Below are 24,375 nucleotides of genomic sequence, written 5' to 3'. Positions count from 1 at the left end.
GAGCTTCAAGCCCACAATATTGTGAAAGCGACCTTCAAAACATCGACACAAAGTTGTTTAATTGGTTTGTTAATTGACTAGCTTAGTGGAGAGGGTCAACTCATAAGTGATGGAGATTAAAAACATTTTGTTAGGAGAATGCTAGTTCAATATAGAGTGGGTCAACTCATAGGCAATAGAGATTGACAATATTTTTAAAGGAGAATAGAAAAATTTGAATTGGCTGATTAGATATACCCATTAAAAAAAATAGTGGGAAGTTTTAATCTAGTCCTTTCCAACTTTTTTAGCTAATATGAAAAAGCGAATTGGTTGATGCTCCAACAATTAGACAATTTTGTTGTTTTATACTCAAACTATTTAAATATATTTTATTGCTTTATTTTCAATTTACGATGAAATGTTCTCTTACTTTATTCTAAAAGTGTCTTTATTTCATTTATTTATTCTTAAATCTTCTCAACATTTCTTAACTACTACATATAATTTTTTTATATTTATCTAATATTATGAATACTTTTTAACTATAACTATTAATTAACTAAAATTAATAATTAGATACATTTTAAATTTCAACTTAAAAATTATATATATTTTAAATTTCAACTGATTATTAGTTATAATCAAATAAATATTCAACATATTATATAAAATATCAATTAAGAAGACTATTGAAAAATCATCCTCAAGTAACAAGATCACCATCTAAAACAAGGGTCCTCATTTTTAACACTCAAATCTCTTTTCTCCACATTAAGTGTTTAAACAACACCTCTTCTAGAAATCCCTCCTTTGAAACACTATAAAAAATGATCCACAATAATACAAATTCACAATTGAAAATATTACAAATTTTTCTTTCAGCTAAACTAAAATTAAATATATAAATTAAAAATTTCTCCCGTTACAAAAATTATACTTTAATTCCTTTTTCTAAAAGAGTGAAAATGCTATAATTAGCGACACTTGTTTTTCCCACGCCAATAAAGTTCCAAACATCGAACGAATGTTCCGATTGATCTGTAAATGGTTTACGCGACGGCACGGTTGATCGTCAAATTTAGCCGGGGCTCCTCCTCAAGCAGGTCGATACGGACAACGGCTTGGAAGAAACAAACACTGAAGCATTTCCATTAATGTTATTGCGAAATTGAATGCAATTTCCACAATCTTTGCTTTTCAAATTCTAAAAATGAACAACGGACCCTCTGGATTTCGTAAGGGCTAGTAGTTACTAAGACTTCCTGGTTTTCACATTTCCTTGCCTATCACTTGATCTTACATTCTTTTTAATATGTAATTTGATTTTGCAGACAATGCTCCCTTTACGAAGGGTTTGGTCATTACCTGTGCAATTGTTTCTGTCCTACTTGGAATGCACGGAGGAGCATCCGCCTGCGGACTTTCTTACCAGGTATGCATTGCATGCCATAAGTCTTTTCGTTTTCTTCTGATAAATTGCAATGACATTGTATTTGGTTGGAAAGTTTGTAGAAGCACATCAAGATTAATACATTACGAGACCAGAACCGATTTGACAACATCAAATCTTTGCTCTATTAAGAACTACTAGGATAATTAGGGAGTTCCTTCACAAATAATTGAATTCAGCTTCTATATTCATATTTTTATCAACCCAACCTACTTGGATTAACTTAACAGAAATTATACTCAAGGTTTAGAATAAAATTAGCGTACCATAGTTACCAAGAAATTGGTGAGGGATGGGGTCCCCTGGTACTCACATTTTCTGGAGAATATTTAAATGTGGTATAGCCACATTATTGCTCATATGCCCGTGTTCTTTGTTCGGAATTCAGTCGACCATTTTGATTAAACAAAGAGAATCATTTGGATTCTTGTCAGCTCGAAACATCCTTTACTCTGTCTTGTATGAATGGTTTCAAAACATCAGCTTCTATTGTATAATTTCTGATTATTAGTGGACAGTGGTTTTTTACCCTTAAGAGTTTTCCACGTGATGTTTTTTTTTTGTCACTGTCTTCATTTTGTTTGTTTTATTTTGGGTCTCTACTGGACAAATATTTGAAATACTTATTCACCCCCACCCCCCCCTCTCAGTATTTCTCTTTTTGTTTTCAGTAACCACTGTTTTCATAACCACATGCGTTTGAGGGGCTAAGATTACGGTCATCAAGACCATGGGAAAATGTTTTCTATTGCAACACCATTGTGATGAACACCTAGTCCAAGAGTAAAAGAGTGATTTTGGAAAGATAATGACATTTAAAAAGACCTAGGACAAGAGGACATAGTCAAGAGGCTTTGTATGCAAAATATAAAAAATATGAATATCTAAATTCAAGAGCTGTTCCAATTTGGAATTTCATTTTGAAAATGTGATCCAGTTATGTGTAGCTGAAATACTCAAGTCTGTAAGAATGTGAAAATTTGCATCTTGCATAAATTCTAACTTCAGCTAAAGTCATCATTCTAGAGCATATCTGGTTTTCACCAAACTCAACTTTATTGTGGCTTAAAATTGCAGAATTCTATAGTTACAAAGATAGGACCGTAAAGTGACGTTACGTAAAAGAACTATCATAAATTGGAGGTTGCTACACAAGCAATGAAAAAGATGGCTGTAAGAATGTGTTATTGCAAATCTTTAATCAAGTCAATATAGGACTTATGAGTACAAGTACATAGTAAAGGAACTGAAAGATAACCTGTGATAACAATGACAGCAGTGGTTTATATGTTGGATCAGGAAAAAAATGAAGGTGCTATTGCACTCATAAAATTCTTTTTTCTTTGAAAGGTATTATACCCTCAAACATATTGGGTATTTTGAATTTTTTTTAAAGATGAATATGGTGGTTCGTTTTTAAACTCCCATCATTGACTCAAGTTTTGGGTCTTATGGTATCACAGTTTTCTAGGTTCAAGTTTTCTTTCACCTTTGAAGTTTCTTTTTATTACTTTTCTTTAGAATCATGAAGGCCCAATGCCTAAAATCTTTTCTGCAACCAAAACTAAAAAGAAGGATTGTCTTCAGATTTGTACTAGAGATCAAATTTATTTTATGCTTAGACTTGAAAGACAACATTTTGCATCATAGGTAACAGTTTCCATAAATATTAAAATATGTCTTTGCATCCATGCAAATTTGCATTTTCTCATACTTATCTTTTTTTTAACACTTTGTAACACTATTTTGCATTTTTAAGTTTAGGATGTATCTAATAGTATTATTCCTGGATGTGATGTAATAAATGACAGTTCTTGCATATATGTGGTCAGGCAATTGTGAGGAAGCTTCATATTTGGAGGTTGGCCACATCTGCTTTTGTATTTTCATCAACTCCAGAGTTGGTGTTCGGCCTCTACCTTCTGTATTATTTTAGGGTGTTTGAGAGACAAATTGGCTCAAACAAATATTCAGTAAGTTGTGTATCTAGTTCTAGTCTATATTTATTCCTATCTTCTTTATGCACATTATATTGAATTATAGAAAAATAAAAATTTGTTAGGTTTTTGGACGATCTCATCTTTTAAGACAAGAAATTAGATTGATATGACCATGTATGTTTTTGATGTCCCCATCCTTAATGAAACAATAGCAATAAAATATTTATGTGGTCAAAGGGTAGCAGATATTGAGCACCAACAGATAGCTAGAAGCTAGTCAATAGTGAGTCGTACATAGCAAGTGGATAATGGAAGTAATAGAAGTATCAGGGAAATCACAAAGTATTATAAATAAGACGACTTTCCTAATGGCATAAAGGCATGAAAAAATGATACAACTATGATATAAATCACCATGCATCCATCACACCTGAAGAATATACATACCACATCTTGAGAAACAGTCAGAAGTATGAAAGTCAACCATCTCTGAATTATTGATGTAACTTTACAGATTAATATCTGTAGTCAGGAACTGGTCAAAAAGAGAATAAGAACGATGATACAACCACTGAATTGTAATAGCAAGGCTCGAATGTATACACCCAATACTTCTTCTGTCTCACTTTTTCAGAGGACGAAGATGCAATACCACATAAGAATTGCACAGTCAGCAATTGAGAAGGAATAACATTGACATAGACAACAATAATATATGTTTACCATATCCCTTTATCTGTGGTTGGCAAGTGTCTTCAAAGGCATGTTAGCTGACGATTGTTTATGGATACCACATTCTGTTGGCGGTGGCAATCTTTTTTAATGGCAGCAACACACTTACAAGTTTATCATAGCATGTGATGTGCCCTTTTCCAAACAAGAAGATTTACTAAGTAAATAATGATATTAAATATAAATAAATAAATAAATGAATTAATAATAAAATAATAATATTATAGCATAATTACAATGAAATGAAAGATATTTAATGATGTCCACGAGACCAATGGTCTAAGGGACCAAAAGAAGATCCATTAATGCGTCTGCTGAGATTTCTCCAAGCTGTCCCTTTTGTTGTGGATCTGCATAAGTAAGATGGCCCCATTGTGAAGTCTTGGCCCCTCAATAAGCTCTTTTATGCTGTTCACTCGAAAAGTGTCCTTGTATTGGTTGCAGATATCCTTGTATGCGGTACAATCTTTGACATAATGCCATTTTGTTTCCACCACTCCCTTGTTGCAAAATCTACAAATTTTGTCCTCCCACTCTTTTTTAGGGACCTTCCATCAGCCAGTTTCACATCTCAAATGATGTAATCTAGACCTTAATTGGGTGAATAAATTTTTTGCCTTTACTTTGATATCAGCTCCTAAGTATTCCTTGTCACCATGTGTGCAAGTGGGGTTAAATTCTTTGACATAGTAAGCTTTTTTCCTACCTATCTGGTTTGTCCACATGGAAGACCTGATTTTTTCTACCACCCATTTTCTTATTTCTATGTTGGTTTCCAGGCACTCTTGGTAGTCAATGTTCCATTTTTTGAACCATTTTCTGTTTTGATTCTTCCATGTCCTCTTTCGACGGTCTAGCTCCTCGTCAACCACCATTCTAGGCCAGTAATGTATATCCATTTACCCACTTTTTTTAGATAGCTCAGCAGTCGAATAATTGCCGAGGCCTCCACTGGGAACATGCCTACCTCTGCCAAAAGAATCTCGTAGGGAATTGTTGACTTGACTTTGAGGTTAGTGGTAATGAAATGTTTTTGTATTCTTTCTATTTGTCGCCATTTGTGGTTAGATATGCTGCTCCCCCATACCTCACTTCCATAAAGGACAACTAGAATCACCAACAACCCAAAGAGGATTTTCCTAGTCTTCCAATCCCATAACTCTGCTTTCTTGTACCTGTTTTGAAGAAGGTAAGAGGTCTTCAAACCCCCCTGTATTCTTTTTGATCTGCATGTCTCCCAACCTAGCCTATAATGGAAATCAATCCCTAGATACTTGTATTCTTCCACAATTTCTAAAGTGTTGCCCTTAAATATGGAAGTAAGTTGCTGCTTTCTTTTCTTCAAGGAAAAGACCATGATCTTAGTCTTAGAGGTGTTGACTTCCATCCCGATCTCCGTGCAAAAGGTTTCTAAATTACTCAAATGTTCCCTCAACCCAAGGGCAGTTTTAGCAATGAGGATAAGATCATCGGCATATAGAAGCAGTCTAATCATATAATCAACTAGCTGAATTCCTTCTTCATTGGCTTTGTTTAGCCATTCCTCCAGCTTATTGATATAGAGGCCAAACAAGGTAGGGGACAGCGGACAACCCTGTTTGACCCCCACATTGCTTCCAAAGCACTTTGACATGCCCTCTTTTGTTCTGATTTTTGCTTTAACCTGTTCATAAAGCTTATAAACAATAGCCCTCTACTCTATAGGAACTTCCAATTCTTCCATTCTATTCCATAGTTTATCCCTAGGGACGGTATCGAAAGCTTTCTTAAAGTCAACAAAGCAACAATAAATAATAATAATTAAAATGTAAGTAAATAAATTTTTAATAATACATTTCAATATTAAAATAGTTACAATGTAATTATCCATCAAATGTGGTCGACTGAATTGGACATCAAGTTGAATTTATGCAATTATTGTAAAGCTCTAATTGATAAATACAAAAGTAATGAAGTGGTGTGCTCTGTATTAGACTGAAAATGGATGGACATAAGACACATCAGTTGGCAACATGGTTTCTCAATTCAGCAACAAGGTATAGAAAATCGATCTTTATAGGTAGTATATGTGCGTAGGACTATCTGAGCCTAAGATATTACACTGGGGCTTGACCTTATCGTACAAATCATCTGTAGGGCCAGTAAGGAAGAGAGAAAATATTGAAGGCACTCATTGTAAACAACAATCATCAGGAGGCATCACAAACATCATATTAAGTCAAATGAAGTGCACTAGCAAAGTGTTGAAATAAACATCTCCCCATTGATGAGACAAGGGAGGAACACATTGGTAATTAATTGGTCTCAATAAAAGCATCATAGGACTTGAGACCTCCTCAATTATTAACATGAGCTTCATCCTTAATGCTCTTCCAATCGATACTCAAATAAAATAAAACTAGGATCGTGCCAATCAGGGGACATAATGGTTGATCATGATTGGACTGGTAGCACCTCACCATCCCTCTCAAGCTCCAAGGTTGTAAATAGTCTAAAATGAGCCATGTTGTGATACAAAATTAGGTGCATGAGCAAGGAGTACAAGGGAAATTCTGGTGCCTCTCCCTTGTGTAGAGCTGTCAAGCCTTCATTGATCTTCTGCTCCAGATAAGGAGCACAATCATATATAGTCACAAAACCACCTGTTTGAATTCTAAAGCACATCCAAAGGGTGGCTCTGACAAATTTTCTTTTGTTCAGTAACTTTAATAGTTGATATAAAGTTGTGTGGGTGTCCCTCATAGTGTCATTAAAATTCTCAACATTACTCACCCCAATCCCTAAAACCTCAATTGTGAGTTGAACTCCCTCTACAATCCTCAAAAAGGAATTTGTGACTCTCCTCAAGACATCAACATTAGTGTTAAAATATGCCTTCTCAAATTTTGCAAAATCAATGTCATCAATGACATCTAGGGCCAAATGGAGATCAAAAGCTTTTCTGATTGATTCTGCATTTATTTCTACCACGACATCCCTGTGCAAATCCCTGATCTCTTGGGTGATTGGATCATATCTGTTAACCAAGCGAAGCAATAAATCCACATCCATTAGTACACTGGAAAATCACCAATTTACCAAGATCATACTGCCAAACATTATACAAAGGGCTCCCCATATTTTTCTGTCCATACCACTGATTGAAAATCTCTAACCCTGACCTAGGCATATGTACATCTCTAACTAAGCCATATTTATCGTTTAGGCCAGTGCATACCTCCACTCCTAGGTTTTTCCAATTGTCTAGGGCTTCTTTCTTCTCCTTCGACCTAGGTAATTGGTTGAGGAAATCATCTTGAAGGTGTCTCTCGAAGTAATTAGATTTACCAAAGTGGGCCTTGGGAGTTATTTCAACACAATTCTTTAGTTATAAAATCACTAGGGTTTTGATATAATTCGCAAGCATTATTCGGGTTTCAAGATTGTTTAAAAGCGACAGTGAAAATTACCATGAGAGAACCCTACTAACAATCTTACAAGAAGAAACACAAGTTTAATTTTCAAAATCAAGGCACAAACTTACTTGGAGTTCTCTACTGCAAATTTGCCTCAATTCTCCAAAATTGTCGACTCTGTGAATTTCCATCTCCACAATGATCACATAAAGTTGCAAGATAAAACAAATCTATGAGAATCGGTTTCAAAACTCTTTAGTACAACTCTAAGACTGCGAAGTGTGTGGAGTAATTCACACATTAATGGAACAGTCACCTCTATGTGCTTTTTCTTTAATTTCAAATGTCCATTGTCCATCAACATCTACCCAACATCGACAACTCAGAATACTCTTGACCTTCGTTGAAAAATCTTCGTGAGCAAGTGGGCCCATCCCATTCGCCAATTAGAGAGAAAAACGACACCGCATAAGTAGGCGTTGACATTTCAACCTTTGTTGGGAGGAGCTCGCATTTTCGGAAGGATTTTTATTGTAATGTCCCCTTTTTATCATTCATAGCATGATGTTGTCGTTAGCCTATTTCCCCACGGTCCCGTAGACTAACCAAGACATTAATTGGACTTAGAGACCATTTAGCCTAGATAGTTTCAGTTGCAGGTTTTTCTGAGGGGTTTTGAGGCAACTTTGGGCATACTTACTATTTATAGTAAGTCATCTTGGGCATGGGTGGACATCCAGTGGCAACGATATGTCAATGGTAATTGTTTAAAATCGACAAGAAGACTTGTTTATCACTGATAAGATTTGTTATGCATTGATAAAGCTATTTTATAAAGTTAAATTTAAATATTTAACTTTATTAATGCATAGACTATAGTTTGTGGGAAATATTTAAATTAAAAGAGTCCCCTTTATTTTATAACACATTGGAGACATAAGTTACATAAAGGGAGTTATGTTTTATCCCACATTGAGAAAACGAAGGATGGAGCCCTTGTGAGAACACTATAAAAGAAATGGAAGAGCTTCTTTTAAGTATGCTTGGAAAATATCAAAGAAATTGGAAAATTTTCTGGAGATTATGTCTCAATAGTTTGAAGGACGAAATCCCTTCAAACTGGAAATCTTGACGCCATTGAAAGATATGGTCTTGAGATTCAACATAGTAGCAATCTGAAAAAGTAGATACGAAAAAGCAGTCTGAAAAAGCGGAACCGAAAAAGCAGGTTGAAAAAGCGGGTACGAAAAAGCAGCCTGAAAAAGCAGAATTGAAAAAGCAGGCCGAAAAAGTAGTTCGAAAAAAGCAAAGCAAAAGGGGCAGCATTGAAGGAAATTATTACAGCCATTTACAACCAGGTTCTTTTGTTCGTATTGCTTTTTAAGGTGTTATAAGCTTTCAGCTGTAAGTGTGCATTATACTAGCGTTATCATTTTGTAATCCATGTAAATGCCAAAGTCTTGGCCATATTTCATGAGCATTGTAATTTTCATTGCAATTAAGAAGATAATAGTTGCTGGTGTCATTTAAGCAATTTAATATCATTATTTATCAGCTAGTTAGTTTGCATACCAACTGTTTGTAAAAATTCAGTTGGCTGTAGGTGTTCATTTCTCATGCTTAGATCATATATATGCATTGAATATTGTCAAAATTAGTAGCACACTCATGTTAGGTCATTGTGTAGTCCATTGTAGTCTTCTAGCACAAGATTCTCATTGATGCAAATTGAAGAAAAAGTCATCTGAAGCTTGCTGAAATACTATATCAGTCATACATCCCTTGCATGTGAATTGTTTGATGAAATTCCTTGAGCTTTCATCAGCATTTTTTTGAGAGCAGATTTGAGGAGGGCCATTACATTTATCAAAGTCACGAAAACATGAGGGCCGTTGATCCTCCCCCAAGGCTCGATCAATGACTTTGTTGTAATTAAATTATCCTTCAAGCAACTTTGCTTCTCATTTAAAAGATTTGTGTTGATTTTTGTCACATGTAAATTATGGACCATTAGTTGATTGTCCTTTAATCACCGCTCAAAACTCATCCATTAGACACGCAATAGGATCTTGTGTTTTTGGGAAACAAATTGTCAAAGCTCCGAAAATACGAGAGCCATTGATTCTATCTACAACCCCCTTTTTATGAATAGTACTTTGGCTTCACTGACATAAATCCTTGTAAGCACAATGTGATGCGATAAACAAATAGGGCCCTCTAACAATCGCAGGTCGCACTGAAACATTCTTGACGAGGACCAACATCCATGCGTCCAAATCTCGTGTTTTTCAGAAGTTCTGTAATAGATCCGAAAGCACAATAGCCATTGATTCTGTGGAACACACGATTCTTCAATGTAAATCGGCCCCATTGACAAGGGACTTTTATCATCGTCGATTATTCCAATTGGCAAAATCTTGTATATTGTGTTAGAGCCATGAACCAATAGAATGGAAGAAACAAAAATTAGGCCTAACCTGTTCGTCACACAAAGCCTGAGACATGTGGAATCATCCTGTGTTTTCGAGAGATAAAGTGTCAGATATCTAAAAACACGAGAATTGTTGTTCTCGTCCTTCATTTAAGTGATCCAAAAAGGAGACTGGGTCCAATTATGCTATGCGTATGCATCTCACATTTTTCGGAAACTTGTTTCTCAGACATCTGAAATTAATGAAATAAAAGCACATGTCAGCTACATAACTTAGGAAAATTATAAAGGCTAGACACGATCACATGGTATAAACATTGAGTTATAACATTGAGAAACCACATGGCATCATCTTGCATTTTTGGAAGGAGTTCTGTCAAAATCACGAAAACACAAGGGCCGTTGATCCTCCCCTAAGGCTCGATCAATGGCTTTGTTATAATTGCATTATCCTTCAAGCAACTTTGCTTCCCATGTAAAAGATTTGTGTTGGTTTTTGTCACATGTAAAATATGGATCATTAGTTGATTGTCCTTTAATCACTGCTCAAAACTCATCCATTAGACACGCAATAGGATCTCATGTTTTTGGGAAACAAATTGTCAAAGCTCTGAAAATACGAGAGCCACTGATTCTATCTGCGGCCCCCTTTTTATGAATAGTACTCTGGCTCCACTGACATAAATCCTTGTAAGCACAACGTGGTGTGATAAACAAACAGGGCTCTTTGACAATCGCAGGTCGCACTTAAACATTCTTGACGAGGACCACCATCCGTGCATCCAAATCTCGTGTTTTTCAAAAGTTTCGTAAGAGATTCGAAAGCACGATAGCCATTGATTCTGTGTAACACACGATTCTTCAATGTAAATCGGCCCCGTTGACAAGGGACTTTTATCATCGTCGATTATTCCAATTGGAAAAATATTGTATATTGTGTCAGAGCCACAAACCAGTGGACTGGAAGAAACAGGAATTGGGCCTAACCCGTTCGTCACACAACGCCTGAGACACGTGGAATCATCCCATGTTTTTGGGAGATAAAGTGTCAGATATCTGAACACACGAGAACCGTTGATTCTCCTCCTTTGTTTAAGTGATCCAAAAAGGAGACTGAGTCCAATTATTCTATGTATATGCACCTCACATTTTCAAGAAACCTGTTTGTTAGACATCTGAAATTACGATGATTGTTGTCTTTCGCGGACCCACTTAATGAAATAAAAGAGCATGTCAGCCACATAACTTAGGAAAATTATAAAGGCTAGATGCGACCACGTGGTATAAACATTGAGTTATAACATTAGGATCATTATTGCTCCCCCCACATGACGACTTAATACCCATCGTTTAAGTTAATAAACTTCAAGGATTCTAATTGGGTTACGAGGGGTTTTTCAATTCTTAGAATATTTTTCAAAGGGCGACATTAGTTCTAAAGCCCTAGGGCCCCATTATAGCAAGACAAATACAAGAATCGTCCAATTTTTTTAGAGTTCAAGATTTTCATACCAACGTCGCCAATGTTTGATTTTCATACCACTCAAATTTGCTTATTATTCAACATGGCATTTTGTCAAATACTTGGCAATTATGTTATTTTGAAAATCAACCAAAATACTCAGGCATTTCGTCGTTATACTTTACATCATAGTTTTAGGACTCTGCAAGTCTTGAGGGGAAACCGTAAATTCGGGTCAATTTGATGCTGACCTCGAACTCGACTAAGCTAGACTGAGCTTGAGTTGACTTACTGAGTTAGCTAAACTTAGTTGACTTGCTAAGTCTGGAGCTCACAGCTCTAACAACAAGAACAAGACAAAGTGAAAAGAAACACATTAATCCATCTTGCTAAACTCTTTTGGTTTTGTAGCTTTCCTCAAACACAAAAAAACGACATTCTTTCATTTGCAAACATAAGGAAGAGAGGAAAATAGGATTAGAGAAAAATTATGGGGTTTAAGAGAACATGCCAACAAATAAATTGTCAAAGGAGGAGGCTAGAGTGTGAGGAGACCCATTAGAGGACCTCAAAACTGAGAGTGAAGAATCTTAGGATGATGATGATGAGAATGTGGATGTCACTGAAACTGAGCCTCAAACATAAGTAGAGATCATCGTTGCGGAATCTTCCAAGACCTATCCTAGGTGTACACGTAGGAATGTTGTGGAGTCTACTAGTCACTGATATAGGCTACTTTGAGCATTTGTCTTCAAAGCTGTAGCTTTTGTTTTGATATATGTTTTGAGCTTTCGATTCCATTGATTTCATATTCTATGAATAGTGTAGGCATTTGATAGTGATGCTATTTATATTTCTTATGTGTTATCTACTTTTGGTTTAACTTATTTCCTTCAAAAATTCACATGTATACTTATGTGATCAATGTAAACTTGTGTATGTGTGCAAAGTAAGTTTTATTTATCTCACTTATTATGTCTTTAACGTTAATTTATTTAAAGATGCATGAAAAAAGTTTTAAATCCTTCAAAAAATTGAATTTTGTGCATTTTTCAATTTACCGAGTCTAGACGTGGAGTCCAAGTCAAAAATCAGCTTTCTGAGTCCCAGTCTTGTAACACTATTCACGGGAAATCCTCTTTATTCAATTTATGAAAAGATTTAAATAAAATAAACAACTAATGCCTTGTGGAATAGATTTATTTGAATTGCAGCTTGTAATTATAGGCTCTAATGGATCACAGGTGAAATCTATAAGCTATTTGGAATCCTTGGCATCAAATTATGATGAATCAATGTAGCGCAAACTGCAAACGTGCCTCTTCCAGCTCTAACATCACCCTTTGGCAGCTCACATAGTTGCTGAAAGCTCTGCAGCTTCCTTTAATGCTTTCAAACACTGCTACAATGCACTGCAATCTGCGTCATTTATTGTCCTTCTAATATCTGTAACCAACTGATTGTAAATTAATGCTATCAAACTTTTAAGTTGCTGCCATAAAAATGAAATTCTTTGAACAACTAGGTACACATGATAACTTTGCACGAGTCACCCAATTAGCAAAAATCAGTGTCTTTCAACACCTCAAATGCTTGTAAAACTCTGAAGATTTTACAATTTTCCAAACTTAAACTTCCGAAACCATTGTCACTATTTCTCTTCACAAAATTTAATAAATACAGATGTGTAGAATGGTCCGATTTTCTCTTCTATTGGCTTTTTATAATTCACAAGAAGAAATTCATCATGGCTTCCTTAATACACTTCTCATGACTTATAAAATACTTAGCTTTTGTTACACTTTCTTTTGATATATTTTAAATATAATATTTAATTGTATTTCCCTCCATAACTTAAATAATAAAATCAAAATTTATTAAATAACCATTTAATGCACTGGGCATTACTTTATATTAAGTTCCAACTTAATTAATAATTATAAATCAAATTATTAGATTATTAATTCCTTCAAGTGATCAACTCAGAATTTAGAAATTCTCTGCCTGATCCAGATGCTGCAAAGCCCTGCTGAAAATAGAATCTGACTACAATCTTGTCATAGATAGAAACCTTGGATTTTTTGAATTAGACACTTGCTTCTAATTTTGAGTGTGCTACACTGATCTGAATGAAGTGTTGCAATTCTTTTCAGCCATGAGAGAGTTATTTATTCGGGCTTCCTTATCTCTCTGTAGCGCAGCGCATTACACAGCGCCTTGTATGTGCTGTCTTGGTACTGACATAGATGATATGGCATTCTGGTTCACCTGTGCATTGTAAAGTAGCCAGCTATAGTTGTCATTGAATGTTCCAGCTGTAGCTGTTTTATTTCATGCCCACGTTTTTGTGCAGGTTGTGATTTGAGAAGGTAATGTGTGTCTTCATTTATATTTGCCACTGTCTATAACGGGTGAGTTTCGGTGTCACTGTTGTTGCCTCTCCCAAGATGCCTTATCATTGCTCGGGCATGGCAAGAGAAAGGCGGTTGGTATGATGGCAGATGAAGCACTGCTTACAGATATATTGCACGTGGACTTTCACCAGCTTGGTCACAGAGATTGTCAGATTTTTGGAGTTTATTCCGAGTTAGCTTTCTAGCTGGTTGGTCATCGGGAGCTGAGTGCTTGAGTGGATGCTTTTTCAGGAGCTGCATGATTGCGAGTCAGCTCTGAGCAGCTTCACATTATATTCACATTCTGGTCGATTGTTGCAGATATATATACTTTGTTTATTGCAGCATATATGCACAATCATTGGATGGTCAGTTATTGTGGATGCGATTCACATGTTTTGTAAGCGGCTTTGTTATTGAGAGACTCTGAGGCTTTTGTAGTAAGGCTTCTTGATTGACTGTGAGTATATGTCAATGATAATGAAGGAGTTCTCTTGTATTTGATTTGAAATCTGAATTTAAGTATCATCTTTGGTGGGGCTGGGGTTTTCCCTCAAGTAGGAGGGTTTTCCCAGGATAATCTGTTGTGTCTTCTGTTATTGTATTCCTGCATATTGCGTTGTTTTATTCCAGTTCAAAACATTAACATGAGGAACAATCCTGAGCACTCACGCACCCTGAATAAGAATTGGCCTCTGGCTCTGTCAACTAAGACCCTCTAACCAACTGATTTAGCCTATGAGGGCCACTGATAGGCCAATATGAACCGCCAACCATGGTGAGCTAAAATGGGGACATTACAAGATGGCAAGTACTAGTGTAGAACAAAGGGCATCCTTCAAACTTTGGAAACTCCTGATGTTGGCTCCCTAATGAGGTTATTATTGTTGCTGATCTAATGTTGGTAGAGAAATAAATGAAGAGTTGGTACAAGTTAACTTTTAGAAGAAAGCTTGTAAGGCCATTAATAGCTGTATGGATGGGATATAAATATATTAAGTACTGTTGTTGATTTGATGTACAGGGTTGAAGTGTTTTTGTATAAAAAGAACTGAAGTGTTTGTAGAAGTTAACCTTCCAAGAAGGCTTGCAAGGCCATGAAAAGCTATGTGGACAATCTATTCTTCATGGACTTCAACTTCATCTGGATCTGCAATGTAGTTTCCCATCAAAGGAAAATAAGAATTTCGCCATTATAGAGGACACAAAGATTAGACCTCGTCCACCGGTTTAGTCTAGATTGCAACTTGCTCCAAAATATTGTTGAGATCGTCTTGAAATGGTAGGATCCCTACCTCCTTGGCCCATATCTTGAACAGATTTATAGTTAATCCACTTAAACTCATTTCTACAGACAAATGTTTTACGCTTAACCTACATACAGTCTCCACTTTTCATCTGATCTTTTCTCCCTGAATGGTTTCCTTGGAACACTGCCCTCTTCAAAAAAGGATACTTGACACCCCTCCTATGTATTACAAAATAATTGGAAAATATTTGCTTGATATTTACAGAGACCGAGAGGTCATTATATAGAAAAGAATGGAATGTTTTTTCCTTAAGAAACAATTGTAAAGAATAGAAACATTCTATTCTAGCTGAAAGAAAGCTAAAAAAGCTAACAGATAACAATAACTAACTAAATATTAGAAACATTCTAATATTTACAATAGATTGCTCAAGGGCCTCCGCACTGTTCGTTGTGGGCTGCAAACGAGATTGCTTAGATATGGCAGCCAAGCACTTCTGACATTCAACCTTCATGTGACCAAACTTGTGGATTTTTAGGGTGAAAAATCCATCAAAACTTGACATGATTTTTGAGGTGAAAAATCAATCAAAACCCAACATGACTTTTGAGGTGAAAAATCAATCAAAACCCAACATGATTTTTGAGGTGAAAAAACAATCAAAACCTGACAATACAAAGCTTCGTTTGTTAGGAAAAATAGTAAAACCCAACAGATAATTTTTGAGGAAAAAATTACAAACCCACAAAGGAATCCCACACAACTTTGTGAATTACAGAATCAGAAATTTTTATGGAAAAATTTATAGAAACCTCTTAAAAAAATTAGGGAAAAAAATATGAAAACCCATTGGAATTTTTTTTGTTTTTTTCAAGGAAAAAATTATGAAAACCCACTAGAAGTTTTAAGGGAGGCAAAACACAAGACTTTGCATGGTAAAGCAACACATGCAAACAACATGCAAGTACATGCAACAAACATGCAAGCACATGCAACAAACATGCAAGCACATGCAACCCTAAAAAAGTAGAGACCCAGAAAGTTTGAAGGGTGACCTAGAAGAGAGCTCGTAAAACCCATAAAGAATATGTTGTCAGTTTCTGCATCCGCTGGTTCAAAAATCGAGGCACCTAAAAAAATTTGACGACAACCCATTTGAGTTCTCGAAAAACCCATCAAGAATCTGAAATCAAAATAATTTTTCAAGCCCAAAAATTAGGGTTTCGAAGAAAACCCTAGTCGGCAACAATGGAAGAAGAAAAATTCAGAAAAAATGGTTAATTGTTGGAAAAAAATTGCCGATTTTCGTCATAGATTGCTGCTACAGGTAGATGTGGCATGGAAGATTATTGTATTGACTCCAAACAATGGCGGAATGTGCAGTCATGGGAGTTTTAACAAGGGCAGAGCCGTCTAATGAAAAAACACGAATTATGCACACAAAAACCACGAGATTTAAATCACGATTTTGCTGGAAAAGACCATCAATGACAGAACGGAAGAGAGAAACCCAAGTTTGCAGACAAGAGGCAACCAAAACGGACGTGATTTGGAGCCGTGATTTGTAGTCATGCCCAAAATCACGATTTTTCTCTTGCTTGCGATTTTCAGGTCTTCAAAAAAAGAAACCTTAAACGACATTTAGAAAATAATTTTTCAAGGCAGAAAACCCTTGGCGGGTTGTAGAGAAAAAAACTCGGTAATAATTTAGAAAATTTAGAGTAGATAATTTTGAAAGAAATTATAATTTTTTTGAAAAAATTTGAAGTATTGGCTCTGATACCATATTACAAAGTAATTGGAAAATATTTGCTTGATATTAACAGAGACCGAGAGGTCATTATATACAAAAGAATGGAATGATGTTTCCTTAAGAAATGATCGTAAAGAATAGAAACATTCTATTTACCATTAACTAATAATAGACATTTATCTATTATTGTAATACTGTGCTTAGCAATATCCCATACCTTTTCTCATCCCACAACAACTTTTGACCAGGCTACTTTAAATGCTTCTTAGAAGTTGCTATGGTCTAGAAAATCCTGATAGAAGCTAAAAGGGTAAAGAAATCTACAACTGATACAATTGCTTTTGTGGAAGTTAATATGGTCTTGAAAAACTTTACAAGAAATTCTAGAGGATAAAGGAGTTAATGGCCCTACAAATGTTGACTTGGAAACTTTTATGGTCTTGAAAGACATGACAAAAACTATATAGGAGAAAGGAGTCCATGAACTATACAAAGAAATTGTCCTTTGCAGGATTGAGGCCCTAAACAACTGTATGAACAAGCTTAGCTAGATAATGCAATATGGTGATAAAAATGTTGGAAGCTATCAATTGCTCTTCTTAACAGAAAATGCAAGATAGAAGATTGTTAAAAATTGATATTAAGAGCATACAAAATGGCTCCTCTTGCCAAACAAAAGCAATCAACGTTGACTGCCCTGTAGAAGAAATATTCAAGGTTCTTGGCAAAGGATTTTCTTAAACCACATTAATTTTCTGCTTCAGCTTTCTCACCTTTATATTCAGTGAGGAAAGTGGCCCTTTCCCTCCTATCCTGGGAACTCACTATTCAAATATGTGTTGTCTAAATGAACTTATTCCAGTTCTAAATTTCTGTTTGTGATGGAAACAATAATATAAATACAAGAACCGAGTAGTAAATTTTTTTCGGTAAAAGGTCCAATTATTTGATGGAAATAACTAATATTACCCTGAAACATGCCCTTCGGAATAGTTTATCTGTTGGAAATGACAATATTCAAAGATGATATGATGCGGCACTCACACATTCATGTAAAAAAATCTGTTTTGTATCACCTATCTTGAGCTTTCTTGGGTTGCCTATTTTTTCTAAGGCAACTCTTTTATGACATGGAAGTTGCATTTTATATGCAGAAACTCGTATTTAAACCAACACAATATAAAGGACCTTTAGCATAACAACACGTGGTAGCTACAACCAAGATAACACAATAAAATTTGGGCATCCTATTTAGGGAGTAGTGTGATTCATAATCAACATCTTCTATATCTGAAAATGGCACAACATAAATGTAGACTATCACAAGAATTATGTGGAGAATATCACGTAATGTAAACTATCAACTAATATGGTGTGACATATAAGATCAGGTAATGTAAACTATCAACTAATATGGTGAGACATATAAGATGCCTATTTAATAATGATACACGATGACTGAATACTGCACCTTCATATGCATCTAAGAGTCGGACATTAGCACAAGGCATGGAATATGATATGATACCAAAAACACTGAGTCCTAGGTTACTGTGTATGCCTTTATGCCCCCCTATTCCTGTACCAGTACAGTTTGGGTGCTGGATACTGGCCTTGTTTGTCCCAGGTACCCTTGAAAGAAAAACACCATTTTGCAGGCATTAACGATATCCATGCAACCGCTTTTTTAAGGTTTTAAACTTTTAAGGGAGCTGTGTTCGCTATCCTCAAAGATGTCTTTTATTCAGAATAGTGCATGACATAAATGTATGTGTGATTGTGCAATATCAAAATAATTGTGTTACACATTCTGATGAAGTAAATTGCACTTGCTGTGCATATTGGAATTAAAAATATTATGAACAAAATATTTTGTACATATTATTTACAAAGAGCCAGAGGCTTATATATACAAAACCAATGTTACAATAAATAGCAATTATCTAAAGATAGACTGCAAAAGAATTGCATCAGGAAAGAGGATTAAAAATGGAATCTACCTAATATTAGAAACATTCTAATACCCTCCCATAATGCTCAATCTGTCAATAACACCAATAGCCTCCCTGAATTTTACAAATTTATTAGAACTGAGAGACTTGGTGAAGATGTCAGCGGACTGCTCTAAGATAGGAACATACATCAACTGAATAGATTTGTCTTCAACCAGCTGACTAATGTAATGACAATGTGTTTCGACATGCTTGGTTTGTTCATGGAAGACCAGATTCTTGGCCAGTTTGAGCACTCCTTGATTATCATAGAATAGAGGAGTCGGTCCTGACCAAGGAACATGCATATCTGCAAGCATCTGCTAAAGCCAAACTGCCTCACAAGCTGCTTTAACTGCTTCTCGATACTCTGCTTTGGTGGACGATAGAGCCACTGCCTGCTATTTCTTACTCGTCCATGTGACACCACTAGACCCGAAATTGAACACATATCCAGCGGTAGACTTACGATCATCAACAAAACTGGCCCACTCTGAATCTGTGTAGCCACATAGTGTAGGATCAGAACTTTGAGTGTATAGAAGACCATAATCATGAGTACCACTAACATAGCACAGGACATGCTTTGCAGCTGTTCAATGATCAGCCTTGGGTGCTGTCATAAAGCGGGATATGTAGCTTACCGCAAAACTAATGTCAGGTCTGGTGGCAGTAAGATAAATGAGGCTGCCCACTAGTTGTCTAAACAAAGATTAATCCACAACAGGTGAATCGAACTGAGCTGATAATTTGAGCCCGAGTTCCACAGGAGTGGGAGCAAGTTTGCAATCTTGCATTCTGAACTTGTCCACAAGACTTCTGGTATACTTGGACTGAGAAAGAAAGATAATGTGCTCAGTCTGCCAAACCTCAAGTCTGAGACAATAGTGCAAGAGTCCCAAATCTGTCATATCAAAGGTGCAACACAAATCGTGTTTGATTTCAGTGATCAAATGTGTTGAACTTCCAATGATGATCAAATTATCCACACAGACAACTATAAACAATACATTATCACCCACATGTTTGATATATAGATTTCATGCGATGGACTTCTTTGAAAACCATGATCGGTTAAGTATTTATCAATTTTCATGTACGAAGCCCGAGGGGCTTGTTTTAGACCATAGAGAACTTTGACAAGTTTACAGACTTTGTGTTCTTGACTAGCAACCTTAAATCCAAAAGGTTGCGTCATGTAGGCTTCTTCCTATAAGTCACTATTCAAAAAGGCACTCTTAACATCCATTTGATGAACTTTCCAACCAAATTGAGCTGCTAAGGCAAGAACAAGCCGTATGGTACTCATTTTAGCTGTAGGAGCAAAAGTCTCCTCATAGTCAATACCTTCCCTTTGTGAGAACCCTCGAGCAACAAGACGAGCCTTATACTTGTTTAAGGTTCCATCAGCTTTGTATTTTACCTTGTATACCCATTTGCAGCTAATAAGCTTCTTCCCTGCAGGAAGATCAGAAAGGACCCAAGTGTGATTTTTCTGAAGACTCTAAAATTCAGCTGCCATAGCCTATTCCCACTCAGTGGTACCTTTAGCCTTGGAATAGGTTTGGGGCTCATAAACATTATGAATGTTGGCCATAAGAGCAAAATTAACCATAGGTTGTTGTTTGCTCTTATTTCTAGAAACTCTACCTTCAATTAGCTCATCATCCTTGAGATCACTAATAGTTTTAACCCACCATTTGGGCCGGAGAGTAGAAGAGCCAATCTCTAGAGGAGTTGGAGGAGGTTTAGGAGCAACAACAGGGGCAGGAAGAAGATCATGTTCGGGGGCCTCAATAGGATTAGCATCAGGTGCCCCAGGGTGAGCATTATCTACATCATCCCTCCCATTAGGTAGTGCTAAAGGAAGAGGAACATTGTGAGGTTGTTCCTCAGAATACTGTTCAAAAGAAGACATAAAAGGTCCTCGAGTTTCATCAAAAACACCATCACGACTAAAGATAAGATGATCAGTGTCAATATCTTTCAATTTGTAGGCCTTATGGTTCTCACTATACCCTGTCATCTTGAGTCTCTGACTCTTGGAATTAATTTGGAGCTTTTAGCATTAGAAATCCAAACATATGCAAGAGAGCCAAAAATCTTCAGGTGGCTTAGCTTGGGCTTATGACCAGGCCATAACTCTTCTAGAGTTTTGTTCTTGACAGCCTGAGTAGGGGAATGATTAAGAAGGTAAACAATAGTAAACACTGCTTCTGCCAATACTTATTAGGAACACTCCTGTGTTGTAACATAGAACGAGCCAGCTTAACAATTTTATGATTGCGATGCTCAACAACACTATTTTACTGAGGAGTGTAGGGTGTGGTGAACTGGCGTTTGATGCCATGTTCAACACAAAAATCGGAGAATGCAATAGAACAAAATTCCCCTCCATTATCTGTTCTAAGAGAAATGATATTGCAACCAGACTCGTTTTTAACTAAAAACTTAAAGTTCTGAAATGTACTAAAAAATCTGATTTTTGTTTAAGAAAGTACACCCACATCTTTCTACTAAAATCATCAACAATAAGCAAAAAATATTTGCAACTAGTAACTGAAGGTGTATTCATAGGACTACAAATATCAGCATGAAGTAATTGAAGTACCTGAGATGTACACCAAGAATCTCCATCTTTGAAGGGAGTCCAATGTTGTTTGCCAACTTGACAAGCGTCATATACTCCAAGATGCTATGTCTGAATTAGAGGTAGGCCAGAAACAAGTTCTTTCCGGGACAACTATGAAAGATACTGGATGTTGAGATGTCCATATCGTTGAAGCCACAAAGTATTGAGAGATAAATCACGAGCTGCCATAGCTATTTCAAGAGAATTACTAGTGTTAGTAAGCTGATATAGGCCATGATCCTCTAGACTAGTAGCAACAGAAAGACGATTGTCTCGATCAGTAATGGAACATTTGTGGGCATTGAACACCACACCCAACTAAGGAGAATTTCTCATGATCTGACTCACAGAGAGAAGATTGAGTGCCATACCAAGAATGTAGCATACATTGAGAAAGATGAGCTGACACACACTAGATTGTATCTGAACATTTCCTCTGCCAATAATTTTGAACTCCTCTCCTTCACCAAACACAATTGAATCACTGTAGGGATAGAAGTCTGTAAACTAGTCACGCCGATGAGAAAAATGACGTGAAGCACCAGAGTCGATACACCAAGCAGACGAATGGCCTAAATTAGAAGGGCTTTTAGCCATAAAAGCATAGTAAGCAGACTTCTTTTTCTTAGAATGTTTAGCAACATTTGCCTGTTGATTTGACCCTCCTAGCTTCTTTTGTTCAGAAGTGAGTCGTTGACGGCAATTTTTCTTCATGTGACTGTACTTATGACAGTCTCTTCTACTGAGAACTGCCTTGTTTTGATGATTGAGAAGGCTGAAATTTAGCTACAAAGGCTTGTTTTGACGAGGATGAGGAAGCACGGCTACCAAATTGCTACTTCCAGCAATCCTGTTGTAGAAGTTTGGTGCACAACTCTGGGAACTTCAGATCAACATTAGTTGAGGTAATGTTGAGAGTCTCTATGAAATGCTCATAAGATATTGGTCGACTTTTCAGGGTAATAACTACCATATCTTATTCCTCCATCTTCCGATCGATGGCTTCAAGCTGATCACGAATGCCCTTCATCTTTGTGAGATGCTCTTGTAAGGACATATGTTCATCCATCATAATGGAGAACAACTGGTTCTTTAGAAAGAACGCGTGACTCTTGTCGGATGTTTCATGTAGCTCCTTCAAATATTACTAGATGTCTGTAGCCGACTTGCCAGAGGGAATCTGAGGTAATTGATCATCTATGATAGATAGCTTGAGAAGCATAACAACTTCTCGATTCCCATCATCAAACTTATCTTGATTTGTTTGAACGGAGGTCCCATTGGGTGTGCTAGCGGAGGTAGGACATGATTCTGTGCCTAGAACACGCGCATCCAGACGATGTTACTCGAAGATGGTTAACATTCGTTGCTTCTAGGTGTTGTAATTGCTGCCATTAAACCGCTGACTGTTTTCCAGCATCAGGTTGGTCAAAGATGCCATTTGCATGGATTTCAAGGCAAATTTTAGACTAACCCAAAAAGATTTGACAAGTACCCAGAAGAGTAAACAGAAAACCCATAAAGAATTTGAAGCCAGAATTGAAATCCGCTGGCCTGAAAGTTGAGGCACAAAAAATGAGGTACCCAAAAAGTTCTAATGAAGACCTAGATAAGATCTTGAGAAACCCACCACAAATATGTTGTCAAAAGAATTTTCGGATTCCAAAAATTAGGGTTTAAAAAACAAAATGGCTTTGGTTAAGAGAGAATCTACAAACAGGAGCCCAAAAGTTGCAGAGAATAGCCACCTTTGGAGATGTGAAGGTCAACCGAATCCAAGAGAGCCCATTCACTTGCAGAGTCAAGAGAATGCGGGTCGTGCTTGAAGACAAGCAAGCCGCGAACATAGAAGAACAGGTCATACACAAAGTGCGAACATAAGAAACTTAGAACACAGGTCGCGCAGCAAAATGCGTGACCAAAGAGCCGCAAACAAAAAGGGCAAAGAACAAGAACTGTCCCGAAAAAACTTTTCTATTTTTTGCAGTCTCTCTCCTAGAGGGAACAATTTCGAAAAAAATTGCACAGGTAATTTTAGAAAAGAAATTTTAATTTTCTTCAAGAAAGTTCTAACCTTGCTTTGATACCATAAAATATTATGAACAGAATATTTTGCATATATTATTTACAAAGAGCCAGAGGCTCATATATACAAAACCAATGTTACAATAAATAGCAACTATCTAAAGATAGATTGCAAAAGAATCGCAGCAGGAAAGAGAATTAGAAACAGAAGCTACTTAATATTAGAAACATTCTAAAAGAATTACCTGAACAGTTACCACAGATATTGTGCTGTCCCTTATCAAGTTTATCCAAATACTTATTATAGTTTTGAAAGATCCAATTTTTTCAGGATATAAATACAAGATACTTTCCCATATGTATTCACTCTAGGTAAAATTTGAAGAACCCTCTAATTGTCAGTTGTCATTAAATTTTCTTGCTAATTTTTATAGATATCATCCCTGACATGAGTAAATTTACTGCAGGTGTTTGTTTTATTCTCAATCATATTCACAACATGCTTTGAACTGATTGCCTTGGTGGTATTTAAAGGTAACATTTTTCTTTTGTGCTCAAATATTTTTTCTTGATTAAACATACTCATTTGAGTGTCTACACACCACTGTCTTTCGTTAGCAAAAAGTCTAGCCTTTTTGTCATTTTCTGTCCTAATTTTTAATGCCATGTTTTTTGAAGCGATTGGAGTTTGCATTGTCTAAAATAAAAGCTCTCTACGTCCAGCCTGTTTTACATGCACTTTAATGTGCTGGTTATATTTAGAAAATTCTAACAGAGTCCAGTGTACTTTCTGAAGCAAAAAGTAAGATTGAGTAGGAAGTGTAAGAGCATAGTTTCCAGTAACCTCCATTGTAGATATTATAGCGATCTCCTCATTCATTTACCCGAGTACACTGATTTGATTGGCATTGCTTTTCTGTTCCCGTATTGATACCCCTG

The 24,375-nt window shown here is 36.2% G+C and overlaps 1 protein-coding gene across 2 annotated transcripts in view; it reads left to right on the top strand.

The window, feature by feature from the left end:
- Positions 1 to 936: 936 nt before the first annotated feature.
- LOC149534035 (Ubiquitin-associated (UBA) protein) overlaps positions 937 to 24,375 on the top strand; it is a 174,185-nt gene continuing 150,746 nt past the window's right edge. Inside the window, exons 1-4 of one of the 2 annotated variants that reach the window (XM_089803037.1) lie at positions 937 to 1,217; positions 1,314 to 1,414; positions 3,265 to 3,405; positions 23,904 to 23,970. In XM_089803037.1, coding sequence (XP_089659163.1) covers positions 1,193 to 1,217; positions 1,314 to 1,414; positions 3,265 to 3,405; positions 23,904 to 23,970 — 334 coding nt within the window. In that variant the 5' untranslated portion in view covers positions 937 to 1,192. The remainder of the gene's footprint in view (positions 1,218 to 1,313; positions 1,415 to 3,264; positions 3,406 to 23,903; positions 23,971 to 24,375) is intronic. The other variant, XM_089803038.1, reaches the window with a different exon arrangement.

The sequence above is a fragment of the Cupressus sempervirens genome, chromosome 10, assembly GCF_028749045.1.
Source record: "Cupressus sempervirens isolate cs-2001-9-10 chromosome 10, ASM2874904v1, whole genome shotgun sequence".
NCBI lineage: Eukaryota > Viridiplantae > Streptophyta > Pinopsida > Cupressales > Cupressaceae > Cupressus > Cupressus sempervirens.
Note: the sequence above shows the minus strand (reverse complement) of the source record. Positions and strands in the feature narration are given on the sequence as shown.